Source organism: Rattus norvegicus, chromosome X, assembly GCF_021556685.1.
Source record: "Rattus norvegicus strain SHRSP/BbbUtx chromosome X, alternate assembly SHRSP_T2T, whole genome shotgun sequence".
NCBI lineage: Eukaryota > Metazoa > Chordata > Mammalia > Rodentia > Muridae > Rattus > Rattus norvegicus.
Window position 1 is genome coordinate 112,751,774 of NC_141554.1, and position 27,437 is coordinate 112,779,210.

Here is a 27,437-nt window from a genome sequence, read left to right on the forward strand (position 1 = left end):
TATGTGGGGTGATCCACCCATATCAGTGAGCATGAATGAATATTTCTAGAATCATAAGGACACATGACCCAACTTGACACAGCATCAGAGCCTACATAACTCTGGAATCAAACAATGTCCACCCTCTCGGGGAAGACACACACAGGCACACGCACACTCATGCACACAAATTAAAAAAAAAAACTAAAGTCTCTTTCTAAAAAAGCAGTACAAAGTAAATGTCAGAGATAAATGTGGTATGGAATATAGAAGGAAAAGAACAAGAAGGAGTTAACCAGAACTAGCTCTCTCGACAGGGTGTTTTAAGCTGGATCTTGAAGTGATAGGCATGAATTAGCAGAGAGAAGTGGGATGTGTTCAAAGACAAGGAGCAAGCACGGAAATAAGCAAGCCATATGTGCAGGTCGATAAGCATAGTTGCTTGGCTGGAGAGGAAAATAAGGAGAGAAGAGATTGGAGAGATTAGGGGCAGGCAGAGCAAGTCAGTTAAAAGCCTCCCAGGCCAGTTTGAGGAATTTCGATTCAATGTGGTTGATTAGTAGGAATTCCCTGTAGTTCTTGAGCAGAGGGGTAACAGAATGAAGGCTGATTTGGACCAGCATGAAAGATGAGCAGAAACAAGACAGCTGCGAGGCCAAGGAACAGATGTGAAATGCGGGATGGGCATGGGCAGTCCCCTTCTTTGTTGCACACAATGCGTGCATTTTCTCATTCCCAGCACTGCTGCCTACTGCACATATCCAATGGGCAGGAAAGAGCAGAGTCCCAGTGTCGAGAACGCTGACAGAGCATGAGTAGGTGGTGAGATAACACTACCTTTGGGGATAAATCGAAGATTGTACTGGCGAGTAGATGGGGCTAAAAGGTTGCAGTTTAGGAGTCAGCTGTGAGCAATGGCCAGGTAGATGATATGAGTGCTCAAAGGCGTAGCCACGTGATAAATGCTTCAGGTACGCCCTATTAGGAACAATTAACATAATGCAAAAGAAAACTTGGAGAAAATTATCCACTAGGTGTCATTATTGTTATAAGTTGTAATAGGATTTACCACATACAATGGGTAGAATAATCCCCTCCTAAATATGTCTATTCCATAATCCTCCAAACCTGGGAATATGCTATGACAGAATGGAATAAGAAGGGCAGATGCGGGGCTGGGGATTTAGCTCAGTGGTAGAGCGCTTGCCTAGGAAGCGCAAGGCCCTGGGTTCGGTCCCCAGCTCCGGAAAAAAAGAACCAAAAAAAAAAAAAAAGGAAGAAGAAGAAGTGCAGATGCAATTAAGATTGCTAATCGGCTGACCTTAAAATAGGGAGATTAGCATGAATTAGTCAAGGGGGACTAATGCAGTCAATAGAGTTGCTCTATGTGAGAGAATCTGGAAAGAAAGTTGGAGGGATTTAATGAGAGGACTCAGCTCACCCTTGCTGGTTTTGATTAGGGAAGAAGTCAAGGACCAAGGAGTGGGGGTGACTTCCAGGACCAGGGAAGACAAGGAAATAGATTCAACTCTAGACCACCAAAAATGACACAAACAGACTTTTAACCCAGTAACATTTGTATTGGACCTCTGACCTCCAAGACTGTAAAGGAATAGATGTATATTATTCAAGCTACTAAATTTGGAGTCATGTGCTATAGCAACAATAAGAAATTAATGCCAGGAAATGTTTAAAATAGCAAGTACTCATTACATTTTTCTTTTTCCTCCTTTCCTTCCTTTATTTTACTTTTGAGACAGGGTCTCGTGTATCTCACTCAGGCTGGCTTCAAACTTGCTATACAGCCGAGATAACAAGAAGCCCATGAACTGATGATTTTCCTACCTCTACCTCCCAAGTGCTATGATCACAGTGGGTGCCACAATGCACAGTTTATGTGCCACCATACCCAGGGTCTTATGTATGGTAGGCAAATTGTGTATGCACTCCACAAACTGAGGTACATTCCCAGCTTTCATACGATACCATAAAGATATTATTTGACTGATAAGCATGCTATTCAATGCCAGCTTTTGTTACCAAAAGGCATCAGTGATGTCTGCGGTGTGGGTTACTAACTCATGCTCTAAAAAATGGACACAACAACATTCAATCTTTTTCTACATGATAATGAAAAATGAATTACATATCATACTAATAGCTTGGTTGGAGAATAGATACCTCAGAAATTAACACATGCACTTATTACAGTTTAAAAGAGCGGGTTGCTTTTGTGCATGAGAACAGATGCCTAGAATCCAATGGAGCACTTAGGTTACAATGCAGGTGGATCAGGAGTTTAAAGCCAGCCTGGGTTATATAGGGAGATCCTAGCTCAAAAGGAAGGAAGGAGGGCAGGTGAGATGGTTCAGCAGGTAAAGTAGCTTTCTGTCCAATCCTGGGGACCTGAATTTAACCCTCAGATCTCACACAATGGAAAAAGAGAACAAACTTCTGTAAGTTGTCCTCTGACCTCCGCCCTCATGTCCTGGCACACACATATACATACATAATCAATAAATGTAAAATAAACAAACAGGAGAGCAGCCAGTTGGAAGGCCAGTACACTACTACTACCCATGAAACATCGATTATACATCTATTTCAGCTGCCTGAATTTCCTTAGCAGTGGAGATGGAAGTTAGAAATCAAACTTGGCCCATTTCCTCCTAGATATCCCACTCTGGCCTGAGAATATTCTGGAAGGGTCTGCTAAAATAGATTACTCACTTGAAGCCATATTTCTCACCCATAACTAACTGTAAGAATCATGTCCGAAGATTTTAGTTTTGGTTTGGTTTTTGAAATGTAATCCATACTGACCTCAAAGGATGACCTTGAACTTCCGATCCTACTTCTTCTACCCTCTCAAATAATGGGGTCATGGGCAGGCCTTTCTCGCCAACACCTGGCTCCTGTAAATACTTAAACTCTCGGACTACTCCTACTGTTCCTCCAGACCATTTAAGTTGGCACTGCTAGAGGTGGATGCAGGGATAGCTAAGTCTTTATAGGCTCCCGGGTGACTCTGCTGTACAGCCAGCTTGGAAACCATTGCTTTAAAGTGATATTCTGCCTCACCCCAAAATTGTCTGGCTATGCCTAATTAGCCTTTCCTAGTGCTGTGGAGGAAAGAACTCAAATGGACTGGTTCCCTGAGGGACCAGTCAAGGACCCCCATCTGGTACCCTTGCCTCTTCAGGACTTGGCTTCCCATCCTTTTTCTCTTGTCAGAGTTGCTGGAGTGAGCCAATTCTATACCAGGGCACCCCAGGAAGGAGATACAGCTGGAGCATGTCAAATTAATCCCTGCTGTAGCTTCTCCTGGCTGCCTAATGCCTTAAACTCCATTCTCCTTATCTCATTTTCCACTTGAAGATGGCCTGGGCATATTTAGTTACAGCTTTCCCTCAGCTTCCTTGTTCATAGTAGAGAGAACATGAGGTAGTGTTCAAAAATTGTTCTCCCAGAGACAACACACTGAAACAGACACCTCTGGGCCATAACCGTACTCCATTACTATAGAAGCACATAAGGTCAAAAAGGAAACAATCAGAGGAATGTCCCGTGGAGTCTCTTGTGGCCCAGCACTTCTCCAGTTCTCCTGCTTGAGCTTTATTGCTCTGGTTTCTGTATGGACGAGTGTTACATGAGGTATCGTGATCATTGAAGTTCTATTAAAGGTAAATGGTTGTTTTCAAACTTTTCTGAGAAACCCATCCAACCCCTGCTCACCTTCCCTTACTTCAATGTTATCTTACAAACATCTTTCTTTGTTTAAAAAAAATTCTGTATTATGAATACAATGTTCTGCTTGCATGTATGCTTGTAGGCTAGAAGAGGGCACCAGGTCTCATTACAGATGGTTATGAGCTGCCTTTGATTGTTGGGAATTGAACTCAGGACCTCTGGAAGAGCAGTCAGTACTCTTAACCTCTGAGCCATAGCTCTAGCATTCCTTAATTCAATTTCTACCTGTTGTCAAAAGCTTATCTTTGTTCCTTTTCATGCGCCACGCTTAGCCCACAGTGGAGCCCAGTTGGGTATCTGGAAGAAAAGCTACTGATGGGTCAGGCATTGCTTCTCAAGCCACCTATTGATGTGCTTGGCCTTCTTAAAGCACAAGATTTTGGCCTCTTGCTGTTTTATTGATGATACTGGACTACCTGGGGGTAAGGAGAAACTGAAGAGAAATCAGTTAAACCAATTAGTCAAACTCCAGTCAGTAATTCTGTCCATAGTCAGCCAACCCACTAGCCAAGTAACAGAGGGCGGGGGGTGGGGGGACTGTGAGGCTGTCTGGCATTCTTGCTGCCAGTTTGTCAGCCAGGGTCAGGAAACACATCAGTTCATCGCTCCATCAGTCAGTCCCTCATCCTGGGCAAAATAGTTCTATATTCTAATCATCAGCCAATATCATTTCCTCAAAGAAGCTTCTTCTAGCTTCTAAAACCAAATGTCACATATACACATGTTCATGCCCACCCCACATTGCTCTAGGACAATCTATGTTCTGACAGCTCTGTAATTTCCCTTCACGGTTCTTCTCACACCTTGTGGTCATATTTGTTTTTGAGATTATTTGACATATGATTTATTGCCAGTTACATCATAAGCTCCAGAAAGGCAAGGACCATGTAGTTCTATTCTGGAATGAGTGGCTATAGCTGGCAGCTGGCCTTGCTCTTCAGGAGGGGCTCATCAACGTATCATGGCTTGCTGGGTGACAGGACAAAACACAGGTACATTTTAGTAAGAGGTACATTTTAGCTAGAGGGAACAGCACAGGTTACAGTATGAAAGGGATGAAATAGCTTGGCAAATTAAATTATATGTCTTTGTTTGACCTTAAAGTGGGTGCTGGTGATATGGGAAGAAGGCATAAGCCAAGCTAAGACATATGCGGTAGGGCCCATGTAGTAGGAAGATGTAGGTCCACATCCTGTTGTAAGATAGTTGGATGTCATCATTATTGACTGTGTTCAGTTGTTGTGCATTAGAAAAAACCCTTAGCTGGTAGTAAGGAAGTAAAATAGGAAAATACTAGAGGCAGATAAAGACAATTAGGGGGCTACTGGAGACCCTTAACTTATCGTAATCCAACCTCTTCCAGAGTATGAAATGCCAAAACACACCTACAAATGAGGCATAAACACACAGAGATGAAGTAATTTGAGACCGAAGATACAATGCAAGGCTGAAAGCCTGCCTCCCCTGCCCCTTTTCTCAGCATCATCACATATCTTGAGCAATATGAAGAAGTCAGTGGAGTCCTAAACTACGGTCATAGCAGTGGGACTTGCCATGATGTTCATGAATGCCCTGAGGCAGACCTAGTGACTCCTGTGTCCTCCCAGGAATGATGGCAGCAGTTGTCAGCATCCAAACTTCTTCAAGTCTTTCTGGCTCCCCTGCCCCCATTCTACCTTTTTTTCTGTCTGTCTTATATATGGCTGACCATTCTGTTCTGACTGGAAAATATTCGTTTATTTTTTTTTATTTATTTATTTATTTATTTATTTATTTATATGCTGCCCCCTTTTCTGGTCCCCCATTACAGAGTCCCTCCCCCATCCACTCCCATTCACCTATGTTTTCCAGTCATTATTAGGAAGGGACTCTGGTGATGTTTGTTCCTTCAGTTAATCGAAACGTCATATGAAGTCACTGCAGGCTTAGGCACATCTGCTCCCACTCAGGCGCATAATACAGGACAGATTTTAGGTAGAACATTTTATGGATGGATTGGTGTTCCTATTCCTCCACTTGGGGGTCCTGCTAGGCTTAAAGAGGTGACCTCTTCAGGTTCTATGTCCCCACTATTACACATCTCTACTAAGGTCACCCGCACTGACTCCTGGGAGCCTCCCCATCTCAGGTTTCAGGGAGTACCTAGAGATTCCTCCCCACACTCCCACCCTCAGCAGCTACAGATTTCTATTCATTCTCTTGGCCCTCTGGGGCTCTCTCCTGTCTCTTCCCATACCTGATCCTGTCCCCCTATTCTGCTCCCCTCTCCTACCCAGGTTCTTCCCTCCCATGACTATTTTGTCACTCCCGCCCAACCCATCTAAGTGGGATTCACACATCCTCACTTGGACTTCCTTCTTGTTTACCTTCTTTGGGTCTATGGGGTGTATCCTGGGTATTCTGTACTTTATAGCTAATATCCACTTATCAGTGAGTACATACCATGCATGTCCTTTTGGGTCTGGGTTACCCCCTCAGGATGATATTTTCTACTTGATTGGATAACATTTAATCTGTGGTTCCTCTCATGAGAAAAGAGCCATTTCTCCTCCATGTATATAGACTGTTCCTTTTTCCTCCCCATGGTATTTCATGAATTTAATAGAAGCATCATTAGTCATTAACTTGCTCCTTCAGTGACAGTACAAATGCCTTACTGTGACAAGCATTGGAACTGGATATTCAAAAACTATTTAACGAATGAAACTGGATGTGGTAGCAATCTAGAGACTGGGGCTGGAGGACTGCTGCAATATCAGACCAGTATGGGCAACATAATACAGGACAATCTAGACTACAAGATGAGACCTTATCTCAAAATAAAGGTATTTGACTCGTGGCATTATATGTGTTGTGAGAAAGGGTAAGAGCTTGGAGGGGTGGTTAAAGGAAACACTGATCCAGGGACCCCAACCCAGAAATAAAAGCTCATTCGCCTTGGGGAGAATCAAAGGTAGGAGATGAAGCCTGCAACCTACAGAAGGTAGAAAGCTACACAAGAAAAGCCAGCTACAAAGCAATGCAGGCTGGACTGGAAAGATGGCTCAGTGGTTAAGTGTACTTGCTGCTCTTCCAGAGGACCTGAGTTCAGTTCCCAGCAACCACACCAGGCAACAGGCCATGACCACCTGTAATTTTAGTTCCATCTTCTGTCGCTTCCTTGGACACCTGCACAAATGAGTGAATACTATCATGCAGACATATAGATATAAATTTTAAAAACAAAGAGCTCCATGCAATGATGGCCAGGGATCACAGAACCAAAGCGTAGTAACACCTCACAGAAACAGAAGCCAGGAGAAGATGGTTGAAAGCAGAGGGTAATCACCGTTGGCAAAAGGTTCCCAAGAAGCTAAAGGGGAAGGATTATGAATTCCAGTCTAGCCTGGGCTACATAGTGAAATCTTCTTTCAAAACCAAACCCAACAAAAAAAAATGTATCATGTTCACGAATGGTTGTGCATGCTTCTAGTGCCAGCACTTGGGAATCTGAAGTATGAGAATTACCAGGATTTCGAGGCTAGCCTGGGCTACATAGCAAAACACTGTCTCAAACAAACAAAATGTAGCAAGTTAAAAGGTGTGTTGAATAGATCAAACTAAGCTGACTTTAACCCACCACCTTCCTCTATAAATATTTATTATAACACAATCATAGCCATTTGTTTGGTTTACAGATTATCTATGGCTATTTTCATAGCTTGCAATTTCAGTTCCACCACACTGTGGTGGCAGTGCTGTTTCAACAAAACCTGAGTGGCCTGTAAGTGCTAAAATATTTTTACTCTAACCCTAAAAAAATATGCATGAAGTAGGGTATGGTGGTGGAGGCTGATGTAGGAGGGTCTCAATTCAGAAACAAAATTGAGTTATCATCCTGTATGAACAATACATACAAATTGACTGGAGACATGGCTCAGAAATTAAGAACTCTGGCTGCTCTCCTAGAAGACACAGGTTTGATTCTCAGTACCCACATGACAGCTTAAAATGAATTCATAACTCCAGTTCTTGGGGATCCAAAGCCTTCTGATCTCCAAGGATATCAGACAAGCACGATGTACATAGATATGCATGCAGGCAAAACAATCAAATGCATAAAATAAAAGAAAGATTTAAATACATCTATAAATAAAACATAACATACAAACAAGTGCTGATCTCTGGTCTGAATGAACTAGGATATGTTCAACTCAACCTATATATATTGACTCCCTGAGAATTAGCAAGGAAAACTGATCTGATTTCAGGCTCCAGCTGAACTAGTTTGGATTCAAAACTGTTCCTAAGGTGATAGTAACAGCCAAAGGCAGATGATTTACTTGTTGCTTGAGTTTTATTGAATGCTCGTGAAGGCCCTTCATTTTTTAAAATATTTATTTATTATACATAAGTACACTGTAGCTGTCTTCAGACACCAGAAGAGGGCATCAGATCCCATTACAGATGGTTGTGAGCCACCATGTGGTTGCTGGGATTTGAACTCAGGACCTCCGGAAGAACAGTCGGTGCTCTTAACCTCTGAGCCATCTCTCCAGCTTAGCCCTTAGGAAAGTCCACTATTAACCCAAAGGTCACAGCTCCCCATAGTCCATGGTTCCCTTCTCAGTCAGTCTCCACAAATTAGTCTCTCACTTCGACTTGTTCCAACTTACCTAAGTGACATGTTTAAAATGGTAGGAGAAATCTGAAGGTTTCTGTTTTGTTTATCATTGTAGGAATCTCTGAAACAGTTAAGCAGGGAACTCAAGGATCAGTCAACAGAGTGTGATAATATTTCCCAAAGTGGATTAAAAACAGCAACATTTGGGACCAGAGAACTACTTCAATAGTAGAGTGCTTGCCCAGAATGCACAAAGTCCTACATTCCATTTCTAGCACTGAAAAAGAAATAACAAGAACTTTCTTGACATGAGATTTTCAGTAAAAATGAATCATTGGGGCCAAATGAATTTGGAATACTAAAATTTCCTTTGACATTGCATGGAGTATGATAGTTAATATACCATAAGATCTGTAATTCCCATAACAAAATTATCTGCATAGCTTGTTTACCTACTACCCTTAACTCCAGACCAAGGAAGTTCTTTTAAGAGGCACCAATATACAGCAGGGCAGTGGTCATACACACACTTAATCACAGCACTTGGGGGGCATAGAGGTAGGTGGATCTATGAGTTCAAGGCCAGCCTGGTCTACACTGTAAGTTCCAGGACAGCCAGTGTTACACAGAGAAAACCTGGAGGGAGGGAGGAGAGAGGGAGGGAGGGAGGGAGGGAGGGAGGGAGGGAGGGAGGGAGAGAGAGAGAAAGAGAGAGAGAGAGAGAGAGAGAGAGAGAGAGAGAGAGAGAGAGAGAGAGAGAACCAGACAGAAAAGGTTAAGAGGAATGGTTGCTCTTTTAGCAATCCTGAAGAACTCATATAGCAACTCACAACTGACTGTAACAGGATCTGATGCCCTCTTCTGGTGTGTAGAAGAAGCATCCATATACACACATAAATATTGTTTATAAAAATATCAATAAACTGGCTCAGTGGTTCATGCACGTACTTACAGCACTTTTAAAATGACGACAGAAGGCGTCTGAGGACAGCCTGGGTTATAAAGTCTCGAACTCAGACTCTGTTGCCTGCCTTTGGATCTCTTTGCCCTAGCTGGGCTGCCTTGTCTGACCTCAGTGGGAGAGAATGTGCTTAGTCCTGATGAGAATTGATGTGCCAGGGTGGGTTTGTACTCAGCAGGGGCCTCCCCTTCTTCATAGAAAGGGGAGGGGGGTGCTGCGATCAGGATGTAAAGTGAATAAATTAATTAATGAATGAAAAAAAGAGGCAAAAAGTAAAGTAAATTCGAGGCTAACCAGAGCTACAAAGTGAGAATTCTGTGTCAAAACAAAACAGAAACAAACAAACAACAAACAAACAAAAACAGGGGCCATTTCCAGGCCACTTTGGAATGTCCAAGCAGGGCTTATCAGAAAAGTTTTGTCCCTAAAGTCACAGGACTCCATTCTATGGAGTGTGTATCCAGGGAACTCATTTGGATGTTGTCAGGACATATGGAGAAGAGCAAAGGAGACTTCATGCAGCCAAGGTGCTTACATTCAAGGATATTCCGGGCCATCCCTCAGCCTAGCCTAGATTTGCAGTTTCACCCCCACTCTCCCAGCTGGCCCACACATCTGCTGAGCTCTGACAAATGCAAAAAGAGCCACAGAGCAGTCACATGATGTTACATAATTTTAGTCTTTTTCAGTAAAGGTGGCTCATTAAATGCTCAAGGAAAGGTTTATTTAATGCCAATACTACAAAGGAATGTCCACGTCAGAGGAAACTGCCTGGCCATGGACCTCAAGTAGGTTGGGAATGTATGGTTTGGGTAACTATAACTACTGACTTTTCTTTGTTCCTCTCCCCCCAGAAATGTCTCCCTTCTACCTTCTCATGTCTTTATGTTTTGAACCATCTCTTCCACAGCCTCTGGTGCTGTTGATGGAGTGGCCTGAAGCCACCAACTTTGCCTGCCTGATTGCGGGGTACTGCCGCCTTCTGCTGGATTCCAGGAAGATGATCTTCTCCAGGCCTGCCAGCCAGCCTCTTCCACCTCCAATGATAAAGGCAGGTAGGGCTCAGCCTCGGTTTTTGGTGTGTCTGAGGCCCTCTGGACTCTGAAGTCATAGAGGAAGGGGTTCTACCACCCTTGTTCATAGTCTGTTCAAGCAGCGCCAGACTTTGTGGCAGCAGCCAGAACATATACCCTATGGACACACCTCACTGTCGAGCACGTATAGCATCCACATGCCCCTGTTCCACAAAGGATGCCTGTGAGAACACGCTACGGTTGAATCAGTGGATGTATGTAAGATGAAAGTAGCAATCATGTGATAGAGCCAATTAAAGAATTGCATTGTCCACGTATGATAGCACATACTTGTAATGGCGCATGCTTACAATGCTAGCTACCAAGGAGGTAGCAGCAGAAAGAGTTCAAGGTCAGCCAAGGCTACATTTTTTAAAAAAAGCTTTTCTTGAAAAGGATTATATTGATTCTAAGGCAGAGCTTTGGTGGTCTAGGAGAGATTTCGGCCTGTTCTGGCTTTGCTGAAGTAAGGTTGAAAATTAAATAAGACTTCCTTTTTTTGTTCATCACATGCAGGATTGGCAGAGAGTCTGAAATTTGACTCTCACTGAAGGCTAGGGGTGAGGGAGACTGGGCATGCCCAAAAGAAAGCCTGAATATAAAAGGGAGAGGCCAGTAAAGAGCAAATGCAGCCGTGAAGCAAATGGCTTCCCAGTTAGTCTACGTAGTATGACGACTCAGAAGCATTCTGGTGATGCTACAAACAAGACACCTTCAGGGGAAGCTGTCCAGCCTAGGTGCTCCTGCCCTGAGGGTGCAGATGACGATGACAGAGAACTATATCCTTCATGTGGTAGTTCTCAGGCTCAACTATGCACAGGAAGTCTCTCTAACCCCAAGCATCACAGACAGAATGGGAGCAGCACCCAGGATTTACCCTTGTCATAAACTGAACACTTAACCCACGTGCCCCTTGCCACTTGACAACATTATTAAACCTTCGAGACTTTCTTGGCTTCGGGTCACTCTATCTGATGGAGACTATGGTACCTATGTCATCATCATCTGCACCCTCAGGGCAGGAGCACCTAGGCTGGACAGCTTCCCCTGAAGGTCTCTTGTTTGTAGCATCACCAGAAACACATTCCTGGCAGATGACACAGCCCTCAGAAAGCTGAGTAACACCCACTTTAAGCAGTGTTCTTTATCAGGAACGAGTCAATCCCATGCACAGCAGGCCCAACTTTTGACCTCCCATCACTGTTCTCAGCAATTGAAAGGCAGTTCATCCTATGCAGATTTGAGAAAGGATTGGTGGTCCCAAAGGAAGGGTTGGCCACATAATAGATGAAAGGAACTGAATTGGAACAGGAAGACACTAGCGGGTGAGAGTTCGCATGGCTCCAGATGACTAACTCAAAGACGCAGCTGTGCTTTGCAAACTTACAGATGGTCAAATGTTAGAAAAACCTTTATTAGCATTCTCAGTGTCATCTGTGATCTTCTGGCTAATCACATCCAAGTAAACTGTACCTCTTACTGGGTTGTGGGGGGCTGCGGTGGGGGGGGGGAGTAGAAGGCAGAAGGATGAACCTGGAGCTGGTCAAGGAAAGAGCAGGTGAAACAGTGAGAGCTATTTAGGAGTCCATTTTGAGAGAGCAGTAGGCATTGTGTAGTCCCACTCTGTGGGACAATTATCAGCCATGCCAGCAGCACCCTAGCCAATGCTGGTTGCAAGTATCCTCCCTACTGTGGAGATTGTGGCACGGAGCCCAAGACATGGGTTGCGTGTGTTCCTGAGGCCTCACTGAATGCCTTCCATTTAGCCCCCCTGTTGCTTTTTCAAAGTTAGGTCTGCTTTATTATATTCTCTTGAAGCTAGGCATGACTTTCACAACCCGTTTCCAAGGCTCCAGGCCCCAAGAGGCTCCTTACACACCTGCAGAGTGGCAGAAGCTAGCAAATGGGTCTCTGTCTCCATTTAGGAGCCAAATGGACCACTGTAGTGTCACTGCCTATCACACCTGCTTCTTAACGTGGAAACAATCGATCAGCTTGGAGGCAGAAGCAACTAGAAAAATTATCTGTTTCTCTTTCCTCTTCTGAGTTTGATACTGCCTCTATAGAGGCTGATTATATAGGTGTTGGGGGGGGTGGCCTTCTAAACTGCTGGGTACCAGGTTGATAGCAGCCCATGACAGAATGCTCTTGCTGTGTAAGGTAACCAACCCTCCTGGCTTGGCTCAAATCCAGCAAAGTGCTGGGCTGATAAACACATCTGTTCTTGTGCCCCCTAAGAATAGAAGAGTGCCACTGAAGAGGCCTCAGCCCAAGCTGTAGTGGATTACCTGTCCCTTCCCACTTTTGATCACCATCCAAAGCTGAGACGACATTCCTCCATCATATCTCACTTTCATTCTAGAACAGGAGCTCCAGTCCTTTAGCTAAAGCCATAGTAGACAGGCACCTAGCCATCCTGGTGGCGCAGGCATATAAATCCCAGCTTCTTGGAAGGTAGAGGCACAAAGGTTGAAGATTCAAAGTCTGCCTTAACACCAGGGCTGTAGAGAAAAGGGGTATCTCACATCTTCAGCCGAGTTTTTCCCAGGGACCAAAGCCACAATCCACTCCAGCCGTAGTCTCCATGGAAAGGAAGAAGACATCTGGTCAGGGCTATATTTTTTGCCTCATGGAAGCTGTTGCCTGGTAGCCCAGCTCAGTGCTCAGCCTATCAGGCCAAAGCGATGCTGTTAAACCAGCAACAATGGAAGGGCACCATGTCTTGCAAACCTGGAAAACCGGAGAATGGGGGTGGGAGTGGGGAGGGGAACCTTGCCCTCACAGTGCTTCACCAAAGCAAGTATTTTACTTTATTTACTAAACAGATGTTTCTCAAGGACCCATCATGACAGACACTGGCAATTCAGCTGGGCATAACAGTTATGATTCTTTTGGTAGTTGCCTTCACATAGCTTACAGTCTAGTAGGGGAAATATGGATAGATAATTCCTCAATGATGCCAGTATAGTAAAGCAGCATGTCATTAACACGGAGAAAGTGCATCAGTCATAATAGCACCTGTATTCGAGAAGCAAAAATACCCTGAGGTAGCAAAAAATCCAGAGGCAGGACCAGCAAGATGGCTCAGTAAGTATAGGTAACATGCCACCAAGCTTGATAACCTAACTCAAACCCCCAAGACCCACAAAGTGGAAGGAGAGAGCCAACCCCCACCATGCAGATATATGGTCATCCATATAACTACATGAATGCACACAAGTATGTACAAAGACAGACAGGCAGACAGGCAGGCAGACACACACACACACACACACACACACACACACACACACATACTGAATAAATAGTGGAAAGAAATAAGAACAGGAAAAGAAGACAGCAAGAAAGATCCAGTAGCAGCTGCAATTTCTCCCCAGCCATGAACTCCCTGTATCTGCTGACCCCATTTACGACCTCAGTTAGAGAAACTATACATAGTCTACCATGTTTAGGAACAGTTTACTGTACTGAATAGAATATTCTTATTTTATATACATATATACATGTGTATATATGTATATGCAGACTTCACCAGTTTTCATGTACATACAAGCTAGCAAGCTAAGTGCAGTGATTCATGTCTGTAATCACAGCACCTAGGAGGCTGATGTAGGAGGATTACACATTCAAGACCAGCATAGAATACAAAATGAGATCCTGCCCCCATCCCCCAAAAACACCCAGCAACAAGTTAGACTGAGCACAGCATTCTTTCTTTTTTAGGATTCAGAAAGATCAGGAGGTCCTCACCGGGCCTCTATATCATGATCATGACCAATTAACAAAACACTATAAAAATATACCAGGGTTATTCATGTTATAGCATATAGAAATACTGTTTCTTTTAATTATCATATAATATGCTACGTATAGAATACATATTATTTATCATTTCATCAGTTGACAGACATTTGAGTTTGTTTTTACCTTTTAACTTATTATGAATAATGATGGTAAACATTCATATCCCATTTTTGTTAGATTTTTTGTTTCTTTTCATTATAAGCCTAGGTGTAGAGCAGTCAGTCAAATGATAACTATGTTGAATTTTTAGAGGAACTGCCTATTTTCTAAACTGACTCCACCATTTTATATATTCCTACCATCAATAGTGGAGAAGTATAGCTTCACCGGTATTTGTTATTACCTGTCTTGTTACATCCATCATAGTGGGTAGAAGAGGGATCTCCTGATGTTTATTCACAGTTTATGAATGGCCAATGATATTGAACATCTTTCATGTGCTCATTGACCTTTTGTATATCTTCTTTAGTGAAATACCCATTCAAATCCATTTTTAAGCTGGACCATTTACCCATAAATATGATACTTTATTTCTGCACATTTAATTCTGTTGCATTGATCTATACACCTATCTTTATACCAATACTACACTATCTTTATTATTACTGCTTTGTAGCAAACTTTGAAATATAAATTATCTTCATTATTTTTTCTTCCTATTCAGGGTTTTTAGTTATTCTGGGTACTTTGAGATTCTATGTGAATTTTATAATGGACTTAGCAATTTTCCACAAAGTCAGCCAGGATTCTGATGTCGATTATGTTGAGTCAATAGATCAGTGTGAGAAATAGTGTGATCATAAGTTGTGTGCAGTATGAAGCCTGCTAGTCCACGAACATGGAGTCTTTCCCTTATTTAAGTCTCTAATGCATCTCTCAAATGTTTTACAGAATTCAGTATACATGTCTTGCTCTTCTTTTTAAAATTTATATTAGTGCTTGAAACTCTTTTTGTGTCTATTAAGTCATTTAATTATCCTCTGAACTTTTGAGCTCAGAGTTTCATAGAACCATGAGTTCAAAAATCATTTTCTTATATTGCTGTGAATTTATAAATAATATATTTTAGATTCTGAATGATGGGATACAACATTAATACCTCCACCTAGGAGGCAGAGGCAGGCAGATCTGCATGAATTCAAGGCCAAAGTAGACTACACAGCACATTCCAGGTCAGCCAGTGTTGGATAATGATACACTGTCTCAAAAGAAAGTATAGCAGACTATAAGAAACTGGCAACAATAATATCATGGTCAATAATTGTGGGATGATGAAGGGGCACAGTAAACACACAGAGGTTTAGGAGTCAGAGAGAACTGAAATCCTAAATCAAGCAAAAGTAGGTATGCATGCCAGTGAGCTCGTCAATTAAGAGACAGAAGAACCAGGAGTTCAAGACCATCCTCTGCCTTACAGCAAGTTCACGGTTGGCCTAAACTACATAAACAAACACAAGAGTAGCAAACTCTTCCTCCAGTAAAGTCACCTCCTGCCCTAGGCCAGATTTCCTAACTTGAGTTCTTCGCTCACTTGCAAAGTCTCACGAACCTATCTTCCCTCTCCACTAGCCTTGTAATATCTGGGGTTATATGGGTCATGTGTAATATTTAAGAATTTACCAAATACTTTCACATATTTTACTTTTAAAAATTGTTTTTAATGTCAGGTGTGGTGGTTCATACCTTTAACCCCAGCATTTAAAAGGCAGAGGCAGGGGTATCTCTGAGTTTGAGGCCAGTTTGGACTATTTAGTGAGGTCCAGGACAGCCAAGGACATGTACAAAGACCCCATCTCAAACACACACACACACACACACACACACACACACACACACACAAACGCACGCACGCACATGCATATGCACAAATGGAGGTATAAATGTAATTTAATTTCTCCATTTGAGAACAGTCTTATATATTGTAAAATGAACTTGACTTGCTCTAGATAGCCAAAGATAACAGGATGACTCTGAACTCCTGATCCTTTTGCCTCTTATCTGCCAACTTCTGGGATTTCAAGCATGTGTCACCTTAACTATTTTCTTTTTCTTTCTTTCTTCTTTTTTGTTAAAAATTTATTTTATTTATTTTGTGTACATAAGTACACTGTAGCTGTCTTCAGACTCACCAGAAGAAGGCATCAGATCTCATTACAGATGGTTGTGAGCCACCATGTGGTTGCTGGGATTTGAACTCAGGACCTCTGGAAGAGCAGTCAGTGCTCTTAACAACTGAGCAATCTCTCCAGCCCCTATCTGTTTCTTTTCAATGTGATGCCAGCAATCAAACCCAGAGTTTCATACATGCAAAGCGATTGCCTACCATCTACATCCTAAGCCCATCTGTAACTGCAGTTTCAGGGGACCTAATACCCTCTTCTGACCTCCATGGATACCGGGCTCTCAAATGATACACAGGCACATATGCAGGCAAGCACCCATACACTTAAAATAAAAGTAAAATTTTTAAATAATTTTTCCATGTCAAAACAACTTTGCATGAATGTAGCAAATCCACCACTGATACGTAATTACTAGTATGAAAATCTTTCTATGTGTTTCTGGGTTCCATTTGTTAGGGTTTTGTGTCTATATTTATAGACGTTGCAATCATAAGATACTTGTCTGTATTTTTTTTTTATTTTTGCCAGCTGGGCATGTTGGCACACACCTTTTTTTTTTAAGATTTATTTATTTATTTAATGTATATGAGCACACTGTTGCTGTCTCCAGGCACACCAGAAGAGGGCACCAGATCCCATTTCAGATGGTTGTGAGCCACCATGTGGTTGCTGGGAATTGAACTCAGGACCTCTGGAAGAGCAGTCGGTGCTCTTAACCACTGAGCCATCTCTCCAGCCCCAGTTGTCTGTATTTTTTTTTAAAGATTTATTTATTTATTTCGTATATGAGTACACTGTAGCTGTCTTCAGACACACCAGAAGGGGACATCAGATCCTATTACAGATGGTTGTGAGCCACCATGTGGTTGCTGGGATTTGAACTCAGGACCTCTGGAAGAGCAGTCGGTGCTCTTAACCACTGAGCCATCTCTCCAGCCCAGTTGTCTGTATTTTTAATGTGGTGTCTTTCCTTTCTCTTTTATATTAAGATAATACTGGCCACCGAATGAACTGAAATGTATTCTTCTCTCTTTGTTTTGAAAACAGTGCCTTGCTATAGCCAAGACTGCCCTGTCCTCTGGTTCATGGTGATCTTCCTGCCTCAATCTCTGAAATTCTGGGAGCTAAAAGCAAGAGGGTCAGGAGTTCAAGGCCAGTTTCAGAACATAGTGAGTTAGAGGGTAGCCTAGGCTATAAGACACCCTGTCTCAAATAAAAAGGTAGAGTATTAGAGTCAGACATAGCGTTATATACTTGCAACTCCAACACTTAGAAAACAGGCTGGAGGATCACCATAAGTTTATGTTCATCTTGACATACCTTATTAATTCCAAGCTAGCCAGGGCAATATGGTCAGGTTATGTCTTCAAGAAAGTGGTATACTTAAGGCTCTAACCACGGTTGAATTGCATATACTTCTTTCAATTCAGATTGGTGTTTACGTCATGTATCTGGAACTCAGTTGCTGGGTGCCAGTGCTGTGGTTTTTGTCCTAGCCCTAAGTGCTAGTGAAAAGTAACACTGGCACATTGATCTAGCCTTGTCAAACTGGAGTTTGAAAGCATTTAAAGTCTTGTTTTCTAATATCTTGGCCACCATGGTTTCTCCAACATAGACTCAATCCCAGGGGCCACCTACAACCCATATGACCTTAAGGAAATCATATAACTATTTATGTCTGTTTCTTCCTTTGCTAAATAGGGATACTGATACCTGTCCACATACTGATACTATTTTGCAAATACTGGTTTGTGAAAATAGAATGGGATTATATGGAATTTATCCTGACTGTTTTTGTTGTTATTTTGTTTGTTGTGTTCGTTTGAAGCATGGTCACTTGAATCTCAGGCTGGCTTCAAACTCACTCTGTAGCTGAGAACTACCTTGAACCCCCAAGCATTCTGTCTACACTTTCACCAGAGCTGGGATTACAGGCACAGGCTCCCATGCCCAGCTTTGTGCTGGCTTTTGGTCTGTCTGCCAATAGCAGATCAAGCTGGCATTATCTGAGTATAATCTCACAGATGATATGAGATGAGCTTCCAAGGAAGCCTGATAGAGAAGATGAAATTTGCTGTAGTCAGGGCTCAGATGTACACATCCACTATCAAGAGCTGTTGATAGGAGCGTTTTGCCACCGTATGGATACAGGATGGTAGCCAGCTTTGAGGAGTCATAAGAATCATGTCCCATGCTCATTCCTTATAGCACATCCACCATATCTCTTGTACACACTACACATTCAGATACCTAAAATTTGCCCAGCAGGTAACTATCCTTTTAGGAACGCTGTGCTCCTGGCAATAAGCAGTTTTGAAATGTAAACTCTCAGGAATTGTACTAGCTGGGTTGGGGTTTTGTCTGTTTAATTTTGATTTTCGTCAGTCCATTTTTTGAGACCCAGGCTCAAACCATATCCCAGGCTGGAGTCTAAGGTGTAGCTTAGGCTAGCTTCAAACACATTCAGTCCTTCTCCATGTGTTCTAAGTGTGAGCCACTACGCTCGGCTTCACGAGCCAATTTAACACCTTCTTGGTGAACACAGTCATTTCTCATATCAAGTTCTTGGACTAGAAGAGATCCAAGGTAACACAGGAGCTCCAGAGTACTGGCCACAAAGGTGTGGGGACAATGACAGAAACAGGAAGAAACAAAGTAGCACAAGACAAACCTCATCAGACCATGCTTTCCCCCTTTTCAGAGGTGATGAGGCTTTTGCATCTCTGGCCATCACATTCTATTCACTCTGCTTGCACTTTCAGCCATGGAATGGTTCATTGGCTCCCCTCCCCCTAATCTCTAGCACCCAGGCAAAGCTCTCTCTTGGTATCTGTCACCCAGTCCCATTGCCTATGGGCCAGAGATGCCAAAGGGGCTTTGCTCCAGTCCTCAGCAGCAGGTTTACCTGTGCATTCTGTTTTTGGGTTTAGATCACATGCACAGTGCCCACCGCCCTGTCACTGGGGGCCACCTGGGGAAAAAGGAGAGTAGTTATGTGGGCAGCATGGGCACCAGCCCTAGGAAGTCGAGCCGATGCACGACCCCACCTGCCGACTCTGAGCTTGTCAGCTTCTGCTACCTCCACATGCGGGAACAAAGGAAGGAGCAAGAAAGCAGGACAGATGTCAATGAGAACCTAATCTTCTTTGAAGAAACCAGGCCCCGGACCAAATCTGACCCCACATCCAAAAGCTCTGGCCAAGGTTACGAGGTGATTCCTGATGACTTTGATGCAACCAGCCTAGACCATGAGCCTTGTGCCAGCAGGGCCAGGTCTTATACTTTGGACAATTCCCTTGGGGCAGAAGCCCTGAATTTCTACTGTGACTCTTGCAAAGTCAAACTCCAGGAGCAGATGGGGCCTCGCAAAGGTGGGAGGCCTGGTTCCTCTAGGGACAACATGGTAGACTTAATGTCCCTCCCACCACCAGGAAGTGAGGAAGAGGAGGAAGAGGAAGATGAGACAACTTCTCTGTTGCCTGCCATCGCTGCCCCACCCCCTGGTTTCCGAGACAACAGCTCTGATGAGGATGATCCCAAGCGCAGAGCTGTTCAAAGTCAGGAGCAAGGACGTCACCTGCGTGGACTTCTGTATGATGAGATTCCTGTAACACTGATTGACAGTGTACAGACTCGGACAGTACGCGATCATGCCCAGGAGCTGGATGATGCTCTCGTGTCTACTCTGCAGGCTCTGGAGGCCCTGGCTGCTTCAGAGGATGGACCCCATCCCCCACCCCCACAGACTGCAGGTAATAGCCCATTCCTCCTCCTTCTCGCCCTCTTCCTTCTTCTCCTCCAGGAATGTCCACTAGGCGGCACTGCTTCATTTCAAGCAGGTGCTACAGTGACTGCTATATCAAAGGCAATAACTGGGCAGCAATAATAGTTCACAGTAAGGCTCAGGAACAAGGAAGCTGTGCACCAAAGATGTGATTCGTCTGTAGTTAGAGCTCTATTCCTCATAATTCCATACCTCTGGACAGTTCTTGCAGATGAAATCCAAGGATTTGGAGCCGTAACATAAATCAAGGCCAGGATTGAGGAATAGGAATATAGAAGAGACATGGAAATAGACAAAGAATCTCAGCATGCTCCAAAAAGCCAACTAACTTCCAAAATGGCCTGTGATCAGGACAGCCATGGGCCATCTCTACTCGGAGCTGGGGTCTTTAGGCTATCTGAGAACATAAACTCATTTTTAAATAATTTTTAAAATTTATTTATGTATGAGTGCTATCTGTATATACATGTGCATGCCAGAAGAGGGCATCAGATCCCTTTATAGGTGTCATGAGCCACCATGTGGTTGCTGGGAATTGAACTCAGAACCTCTGGAAGAGCAGCCAGTGCTCTTAACCAGCCCCAAACATAAACTCTTGGGCAGATACACCAGAGTCCTTCACTCACAGGCAGTGGAACTCATGGCAAGACACACTCTTCTGTGGGTCACTGTTGTCATCCAAAACTGGTCTTATAACAGTACTCACATCACATGAAGATTAAATGACATCACTCAGCCAAAATACTTAAGCACTACGTCACACACAGTGAAAGCCCAGTAATCAGTAATTCTCTTACCTGTTAATTAATAGAATCATGCAATATGCTTGCTATTCTCTATTATAGAGGCATGAAAATCCATCTTCTGAAAGGCACAACATGTACCACACACACACACACACACACACACACACACACACACACACACACATACACACACACACAACAACAACAACAACAGTGACAAAAATCAATAAAGAAGCACAAGGAATATTTGCAAGCATGTGAGTCCGGGTCAAGGATAGACAGAGCAAGAAAAGGGACTGGGATCAAAGGAAGCCTGTCTTTTCTATACCAAAGGGATGCCTTATCATCGGGCAACCCCTGTATGTCTGCCCCCTACCCAGGCTGGCATCTGTCTTCTCTCATCATCTGGTGCTCCAATACTGATTGTTTTCACATCCAAGGCCCGAGTGGCTGCCAGAGAGAGAAGAGGCTCAGCTAAATAGCTTCAGCTGCAAGGGCTGGCCAGATGAGGAGAAACAGAACAGCACCTCTTTTTGCCAGCTCTCTTCAGGACAATTAACAGAAATTTCCTAGCCGTTGAATCTAAAAATGGTGTTGATTGGCATGCTGTTTTACATGTTAATTTCCCACCAAAACAGCCCAGATCTTCTTTTTTGGTATTCCTTTTTTGGATTCCAACCTTTCCCACCCCCTTCTCACATCTTGTTCCTTTTTGTGTGCTCTTGGCTTCTCCTCCTTGACTACTTTTGCCCAGCTTGAAATACCGCCGCTACCTAACATTTCTCCCTGAACACTCTAGATACAGTTGGAGAAGACCTTGATGTCATAACAAGCCCCACTCTTGTTCTTCCAGGTCTGATTGTGCTGGCCACAATCACTCCTGAGTCATCACTGGACTCGGGCCATGAAACCAACTCGTCAGAGCTCACAGATATGTCCGAGATGATGTCGGCCATGAAGCAGCACCAAAACACCACCTACTTCCTGGCCCAGCACCTCAACAAGGACAGCCTCCTGGCCCGAAAGGACCTGCCCTTCAGGATCCAGGGCTGTGCAGCTCAGGCTGTTCTCACTGCTCCGTATGCTCTCGGGCCCCCAGATCCCAACCCATCCCTCCAGCCAGCTGTCACTGGCCAGAGTCCTGCCCCTGCTGGCGCTCGCAGAAAGATACCTCAGTCAGAAGCCCAGGTGCAGGGAGACAGAACATACTCCTTGGCAGTGCACCCAGCGCTGTCCCCACAGCTTAGTGAGCAGAAAAATCTGAGCCTGCTTCCTCCAGTTCCTGAGGACAGAGGGCCAGGCCACAGTAGGGCTGGCCTAGAGATGTCACTGAGGTCAGCCACACCATCCCTCAGTGAAGAGCAGGTCTCAGAGCTTAGGGAAAACCTGCCCAAGGAAGTCAGGTTGAGCCCTAAGCTTATCCTGGACCCAAAAGGCAGTGTGACCCCAGCTATAATCTCAGCTGCCCTACAGCAGGTGGTACACAGTAAAAGTCTAGCCACTCCTGGCACAGCCTTGGCAACACCCTCCAATAGGGGGGAGAGAAGGCTAGAGGCTAGCATGGTGAGGCCTGAGGTCACCATGGGCAGGCCAGAAGTTAGCAGCAGTGCCAGCAAAAATCTGAAGTTTAAAATGAGCCCTGGTGCTCTGGAGACCACACGAAATTCTCAGCAGCAGCTGGGCCCAGAGGTCTCTGCCAGCCCCAGAGCATCTACAGGCAGCAGGGGTGATAACCTCCACCTTTCCCTACAAGAGGACAGGTTTCCTGTTCAAAGTTTCCCTCCTAAGAGCTATCTATCCAGAATGAGTCGAGACTCCATGGGCAAGCAAGCTACTGGAGATGTGGCAGGCAAGGGTGGGCCAGAGGGTGCTAAGCCTCCCCCAAACAAGCAGAGCACAGTCTCTGGCCAGGGGGAGAAAGGGCAGCTGGAGAGCATATCTAAAAGCAGCAAGCTTGAAGAAGCCAGCCTGCTTCCCCGAGCTGGCTATCCCATGGCTCTGCAGAGCCCAAGCTGCCAGTCCCGAAGCCACAGCCCTAGCTGCCAGCCCCGTGGGCCGAGCCCCAGCAGCCAGTCCAGAGGCCAGAGCCCCAGCTGCCAACCTAGAAGCCAGAGCCCACTCAGGCCTCTGGCCACCAGCCGGCAGGTTAGCACCATGCCCTCGAGAAAGCTTGAAACGACCCTGGATGGAGCCCACTCGGCCTCTGAAGGCCCCACAAAGCCCAAGTCATCCCGAGGTCCTTTCAGACTACGCAACTTATTTTCTGCCACCTTCCCTACCCGCCAGAAGAAAGAGACAGATGAGCGACAGGCTCAGCTGCAGAAGGTAAAGCAGTATGAATTGGAGTTCCTTGAGGAACTTCTAAAGCCACCAAGCCAGGGGGAACTCCCAGGCACAGAGTACCTGCAACCTCCAGCACCTGGCCGCTGCAGCTGCCAGCTACGCAGTAGCCCCGTGCAGCAGGGACCAGGGATGTCTCGCGAACAGAGACGCAGCTGTGACTGCAAGCGTATCTGCCGAGGGGGACGGCCACAGGCTGCCCAGACCCCTGCACCTGGCCTCCGGGAGAGGGAGAGGGTCGCCCCTACCCAGAGGCAGCCAGAGGCTGGCCCAGGCTTGAGCCTTAATAGTCCCATCAACATCCAACGCATCCGCTCCACCAGTCTGGAGTCCCGTGAGTGCCGGTCAGACCCTGAAAGTGGGGTTTCGTGCCTGAGCACGTGTGCCTCAGGGGGTGAATGTTTGGGAGATCCCAACTACAGGAAACTGATGCGCCACTACAGTATCAGTGAGCTGGACCAGGGTGACACGGTGTCGCTGACCTCTGATGTCTACCCACACCCACCCCTGGGAATGCTGCCTAGAGAGGTCAAGGAGATAGAGTCAGGCCTCCCACTAGGTTTGGGTCCAAAAGCCAAGTGTGCAGAGTCACCAACTCTAGGAGAGCCCTCCTACGTCCAAGTAGCCCCTGAGAGCAAAGGCCCCAGACAAATGGCTGTGTTTTCACTCCCAGAGGAGGTGTACCGGAGGCCAGCTGATCTGGATGAGGACAGTGAAAGTAGCAAGTGCTGTTCCATCCGCTACTGCTTCTACTACCGCAAGTGCGACATGGCAGATGATGCCAGCGATGGCAAAGATGAGCTCTCCTACTCCATCCCCATGAAGATCCTGCCTGGCATGAAGTTGGATGAGCAGGTGGTGCCTGTAGTGAGCAGAACCCTGCAGGTACTGGATGCTGCCACCTGCAGCAGCAGCCCTGAGGCCCCTCACACCCAGGAGATCGACCTTCGGGTATCCACCTTTGAGGGGAGCCTGGCTAAGATCAATGCCCTGCGGGCCCATGCCTACGGCCTCCCTGATGGCTTCCTGGCTGCCCGTCTGGATACCAATGAGCTGCTAACAGTCTTGCGGCAGTGTGTGGCCAGCCCCGAGGCTCGTGCTCCCAAGCCCTATGTCTCTCAGATTTCCGAGTACAAGCTAGAGCTAGCTCTCAAGTTCAAGGAGCTCCGGGCCTCCTGCCGCCGGGTAGCCAATGTGGACAAGAGTCCGACTCATATGCTGGCAGCCATTACAGGCAGCTTCCAGGTGCTGAGCAGCCTCATTGAGACCTTTGTGCGGCTAGTGTTCATCGTGCGCTCTGAGGCCCAGCGCCAGGAGCTGCTGGCCAAAGTAGAAGAGGTAGTGAGGAATTACACCTTCCTGCTGCGTGCCGCTGAAGAGTCCACAGCCCGGAACCTTAACCAGCAGCAGCAACAGCAGCAGCAGCAACAACAGCAGCAACAGCAGCAGCAACCGCTGCCACCACCACCGCTGCCAGCAGCCACAGGGCACCCACCCGGCTCCCCGTCATCGACTGTTATGAGCACATTCTCACGCTCCTTAAAAACCCTTATTAAGTAGGGCGCTTGCCCAGGCTTGTCCCCTCCCCATCCACGGTCCCAGGTTTGAGCTTTGTGGTCTTTGCATCTCGTGGTGATTGTGTGTTTCTGCTGGGCCAGTCAGGGTCCAAGAGCCTATCAGTCTCCAAGGCTAACCCCTAGACTGGGCTCTTTATTAAGGGCTGCAGGCTTAGCTGCCGCCCTGGGTGTCCTCACCCCTTCTTGGCCTCTGGGCGTCACTGTGAGGGCAAAGGTCCCTTGCCATTATGCCCACCACAGAGCTGTATTTTATCTATCTCTACTCTGGGGCTGATAGGTGACATCAAGTTCACCTCCTGCTCTGAGTTGGGCACCGGGGGAGCCAGGACCTCGAGCTCCTCCTAGCATCTGCTGCCCCAAGGAGGGCAGTAGCAGTAGCGGTAGGCCATAGCGCCAAGGCAAGGAGAGAGGGCGCTCCTTCCAGATGCGCCCACCCACCAGGGGCTCCCTTGTACCTGGCAGGAGCCACCTCAAGGGCCAATGCCCAGGTTGGATATGCGCAGAATACAGCCATGTCCGGCTGTCAGGGGCTGGCTCAACCAGTTGGCAGCCTTGGGAGCCCTTGCCCCCAGGTTCAGTAGCTCCACACCAGCCATCCCCAAAGTGCCCTGCCCCTTACTGATGGGCAGGGCAGCTCAGTCCACTAGGGAGCAAGCCTCTGAGATCACGTGTTTTGGGTAAGGTACCTGGTGAAAATGTCTGCTCTGGGAAGACCCAGCGCAGGTATCAGAGCCTGCCCGGTTCAGTCCAGCCCTGTGCAGGAGCTGTTGCCAGAGGCATGGGCTCCTCTCTCAACATCTCTACCAGATAGACTGTCTTTAGGAGTTCGATGTAGCTATGGATTGGGATGGGGGGTGGGGGGAGGGGGGAGGGGTGGGGGTGTTGATGACTATATCTTAAACTTCTGGAAGCTAGCGTGATATGTTAATCCTGAGTATATGCTTTTGGCTGTGTATTGACCCTGTGGATTTGTCTCTCTAAGAAAAGAAGCTGAGCGCCTTACCCGGTGCAGTCCTGCACCTCTCTCCCTCTCTGGAACCATCTGGAAGGGAATTCACACTGTTTAGCATCCTCTTTGACACTCATGTATTGCCGCTGCTACCACCACCACCACCACCACCACCACCACCACCGTCACTGTCACCGCTGTCACCGCTGCCACCGCTGCCGCCGCTGCTGCCACTGCTGCCATCACCACCACCACCCCTTCCCCAGCCCTTCTGGGAGTGAAGACACGGAGTCCCCTACAGTTATCCCACTGTAGGGAACAAAGAAAGCCAATGTTTCTTCTGTATAGATTGCTTCTTGTCCACTTCTCCATAGCTGCTTGTTTCCCACACCCTCCCAGCCAGCGTTGGTCTCTTTTTCATCACTGTGTGAGAGGCCTGTGTGAAATCTCTCGTTCTTATGTGAGTTTTATAAGATGTACACTGTGCAGAGCCCCTGCCTATCCTTGGTGATCCTAAGCGCAATAAAGCCTCCTGAGTGGCAAGGTCTCCCAGCAAGGAGGAGGGGTATCCTTCTACAGAAGCCAGCCCCCCTTCCTTGCCTCTCCTCCCACAGGACCAAGATGTTTAATGGGCCAGAGATGCAGCCAGTGGGGAACCCTTTCCCCCACGACCACTGCCCTCAGAATGTTGGCATGGTCTTCCTCTTCTCCCAACTTCTTGATCCTACACCTTCGCCACTCAGACCCTGCCTGTTGTCATTTCATCGCTGTCATTCACTCACCTCTCCCTCAGCCTCATGGAGAGGATACATTTTCTAATGTCTGTATATAGTATATATACTACATAAATATATAAATTATATATTACACTAATTTATGTCTTGTTTTTCGAACAAGAATGATTAAATCTATTCATCTTACTCTCCCAATAAGTCTTTGGAGTGTCTCTCTGTGGATGTCCTTGTGTCTTTGAATTATTGGTTAGTAGCAGTCCTTCGCTCCACCTGCGCCTTCATTCCCTGATACATGGGCTCATAGGGGTGATGAGAGCTAAGGATTCCACTTCTCCCATGTTCCTCCAACACAGAGGATCCTCCTTGCTTCTCTTGGAAAACACCCGCCACATGGGGTGAGATGTTTATCCCTTTCTATTGGTCATGGGACTTCTGGGTTACCTGGACACCATGGCTGTGACCTCAAAAGTGAAGGATTGAGGCTAGACAAAAATCACAATGTGCTCCGTTTCTAGGGCACCAGAGGGCCTGGGAGTTAGGGCGCCAGTTCTGAAACGGACTGTTAGTGTTGTCTTCTGATGTTTTAGGATGGGGAATCCTCTGCAACAGTCTCCAGCGGATTGTGCAGTGGTGGTGAGGTTGATTTAGAGAGGATAGAAACATCAGGACCCCAAACATGGTCAGCCTCTCTAGCTTTTCAGAGGTATTTACATTAAGAATTCCTTACCTTGGGGTTGGGGATTTAGCTCAGTGGTAGAGCACTTGCCTAGCGAGCGCAAGGCCCTGGGTTCGGTCCCCAGCTCCGGAAAAGAAAAAAAAAAAGAAAAAAAAAGAATTCCTTACCTTCTCCCTCCCTCCTCCCATTCTCTTCATTTCTTTCATTAAACCCAGGTTCCCAGCAGTCTCTGAGGTGCCTTTGTGCAAATGCAGGCAAGTTATTTCTCTGCACACTCACTCATAATGAGGTAGAAAAAAAAATCCTGGGTCATGATAACCCTAAGGGCACATGACGGT

General features: G+C 45.8%; 1 protein-coding gene across 3 annotated transcripts in view; it reads left to right on the forward strand.

The window, feature by feature from the left end:
• Frmpd3 (FERM and PDZ domain containing 3) overlaps positions 1-26,618 on the forward strand; it is a 149,667-nt gene extending 123,049 nt beyond the window's left edge. For all 3 annotated transcript variants that reach the window (XM_087601009.1, XM_087601011.1, XM_087601010.1), the window contains 3 exons: positions 10,204-10,348; positions 19,224-20,045; positions 21,677-26,618. In XM_087601009.1, coding sequence (XP_087457135.1) covers positions 10,204-10,348; positions 19,224-20,045; positions 21,677-24,723 — 4,014 coding nt within the window. In that variant the 3' untranslated portion in view covers positions 24,724-26,618. The remainder of the gene's footprint in view (positions 1-10,203; positions 10,349-19,223; positions 20,046-21,676) is intronic.
• Positions 26,619-27,437: the final 819 nt, after the last annotated feature.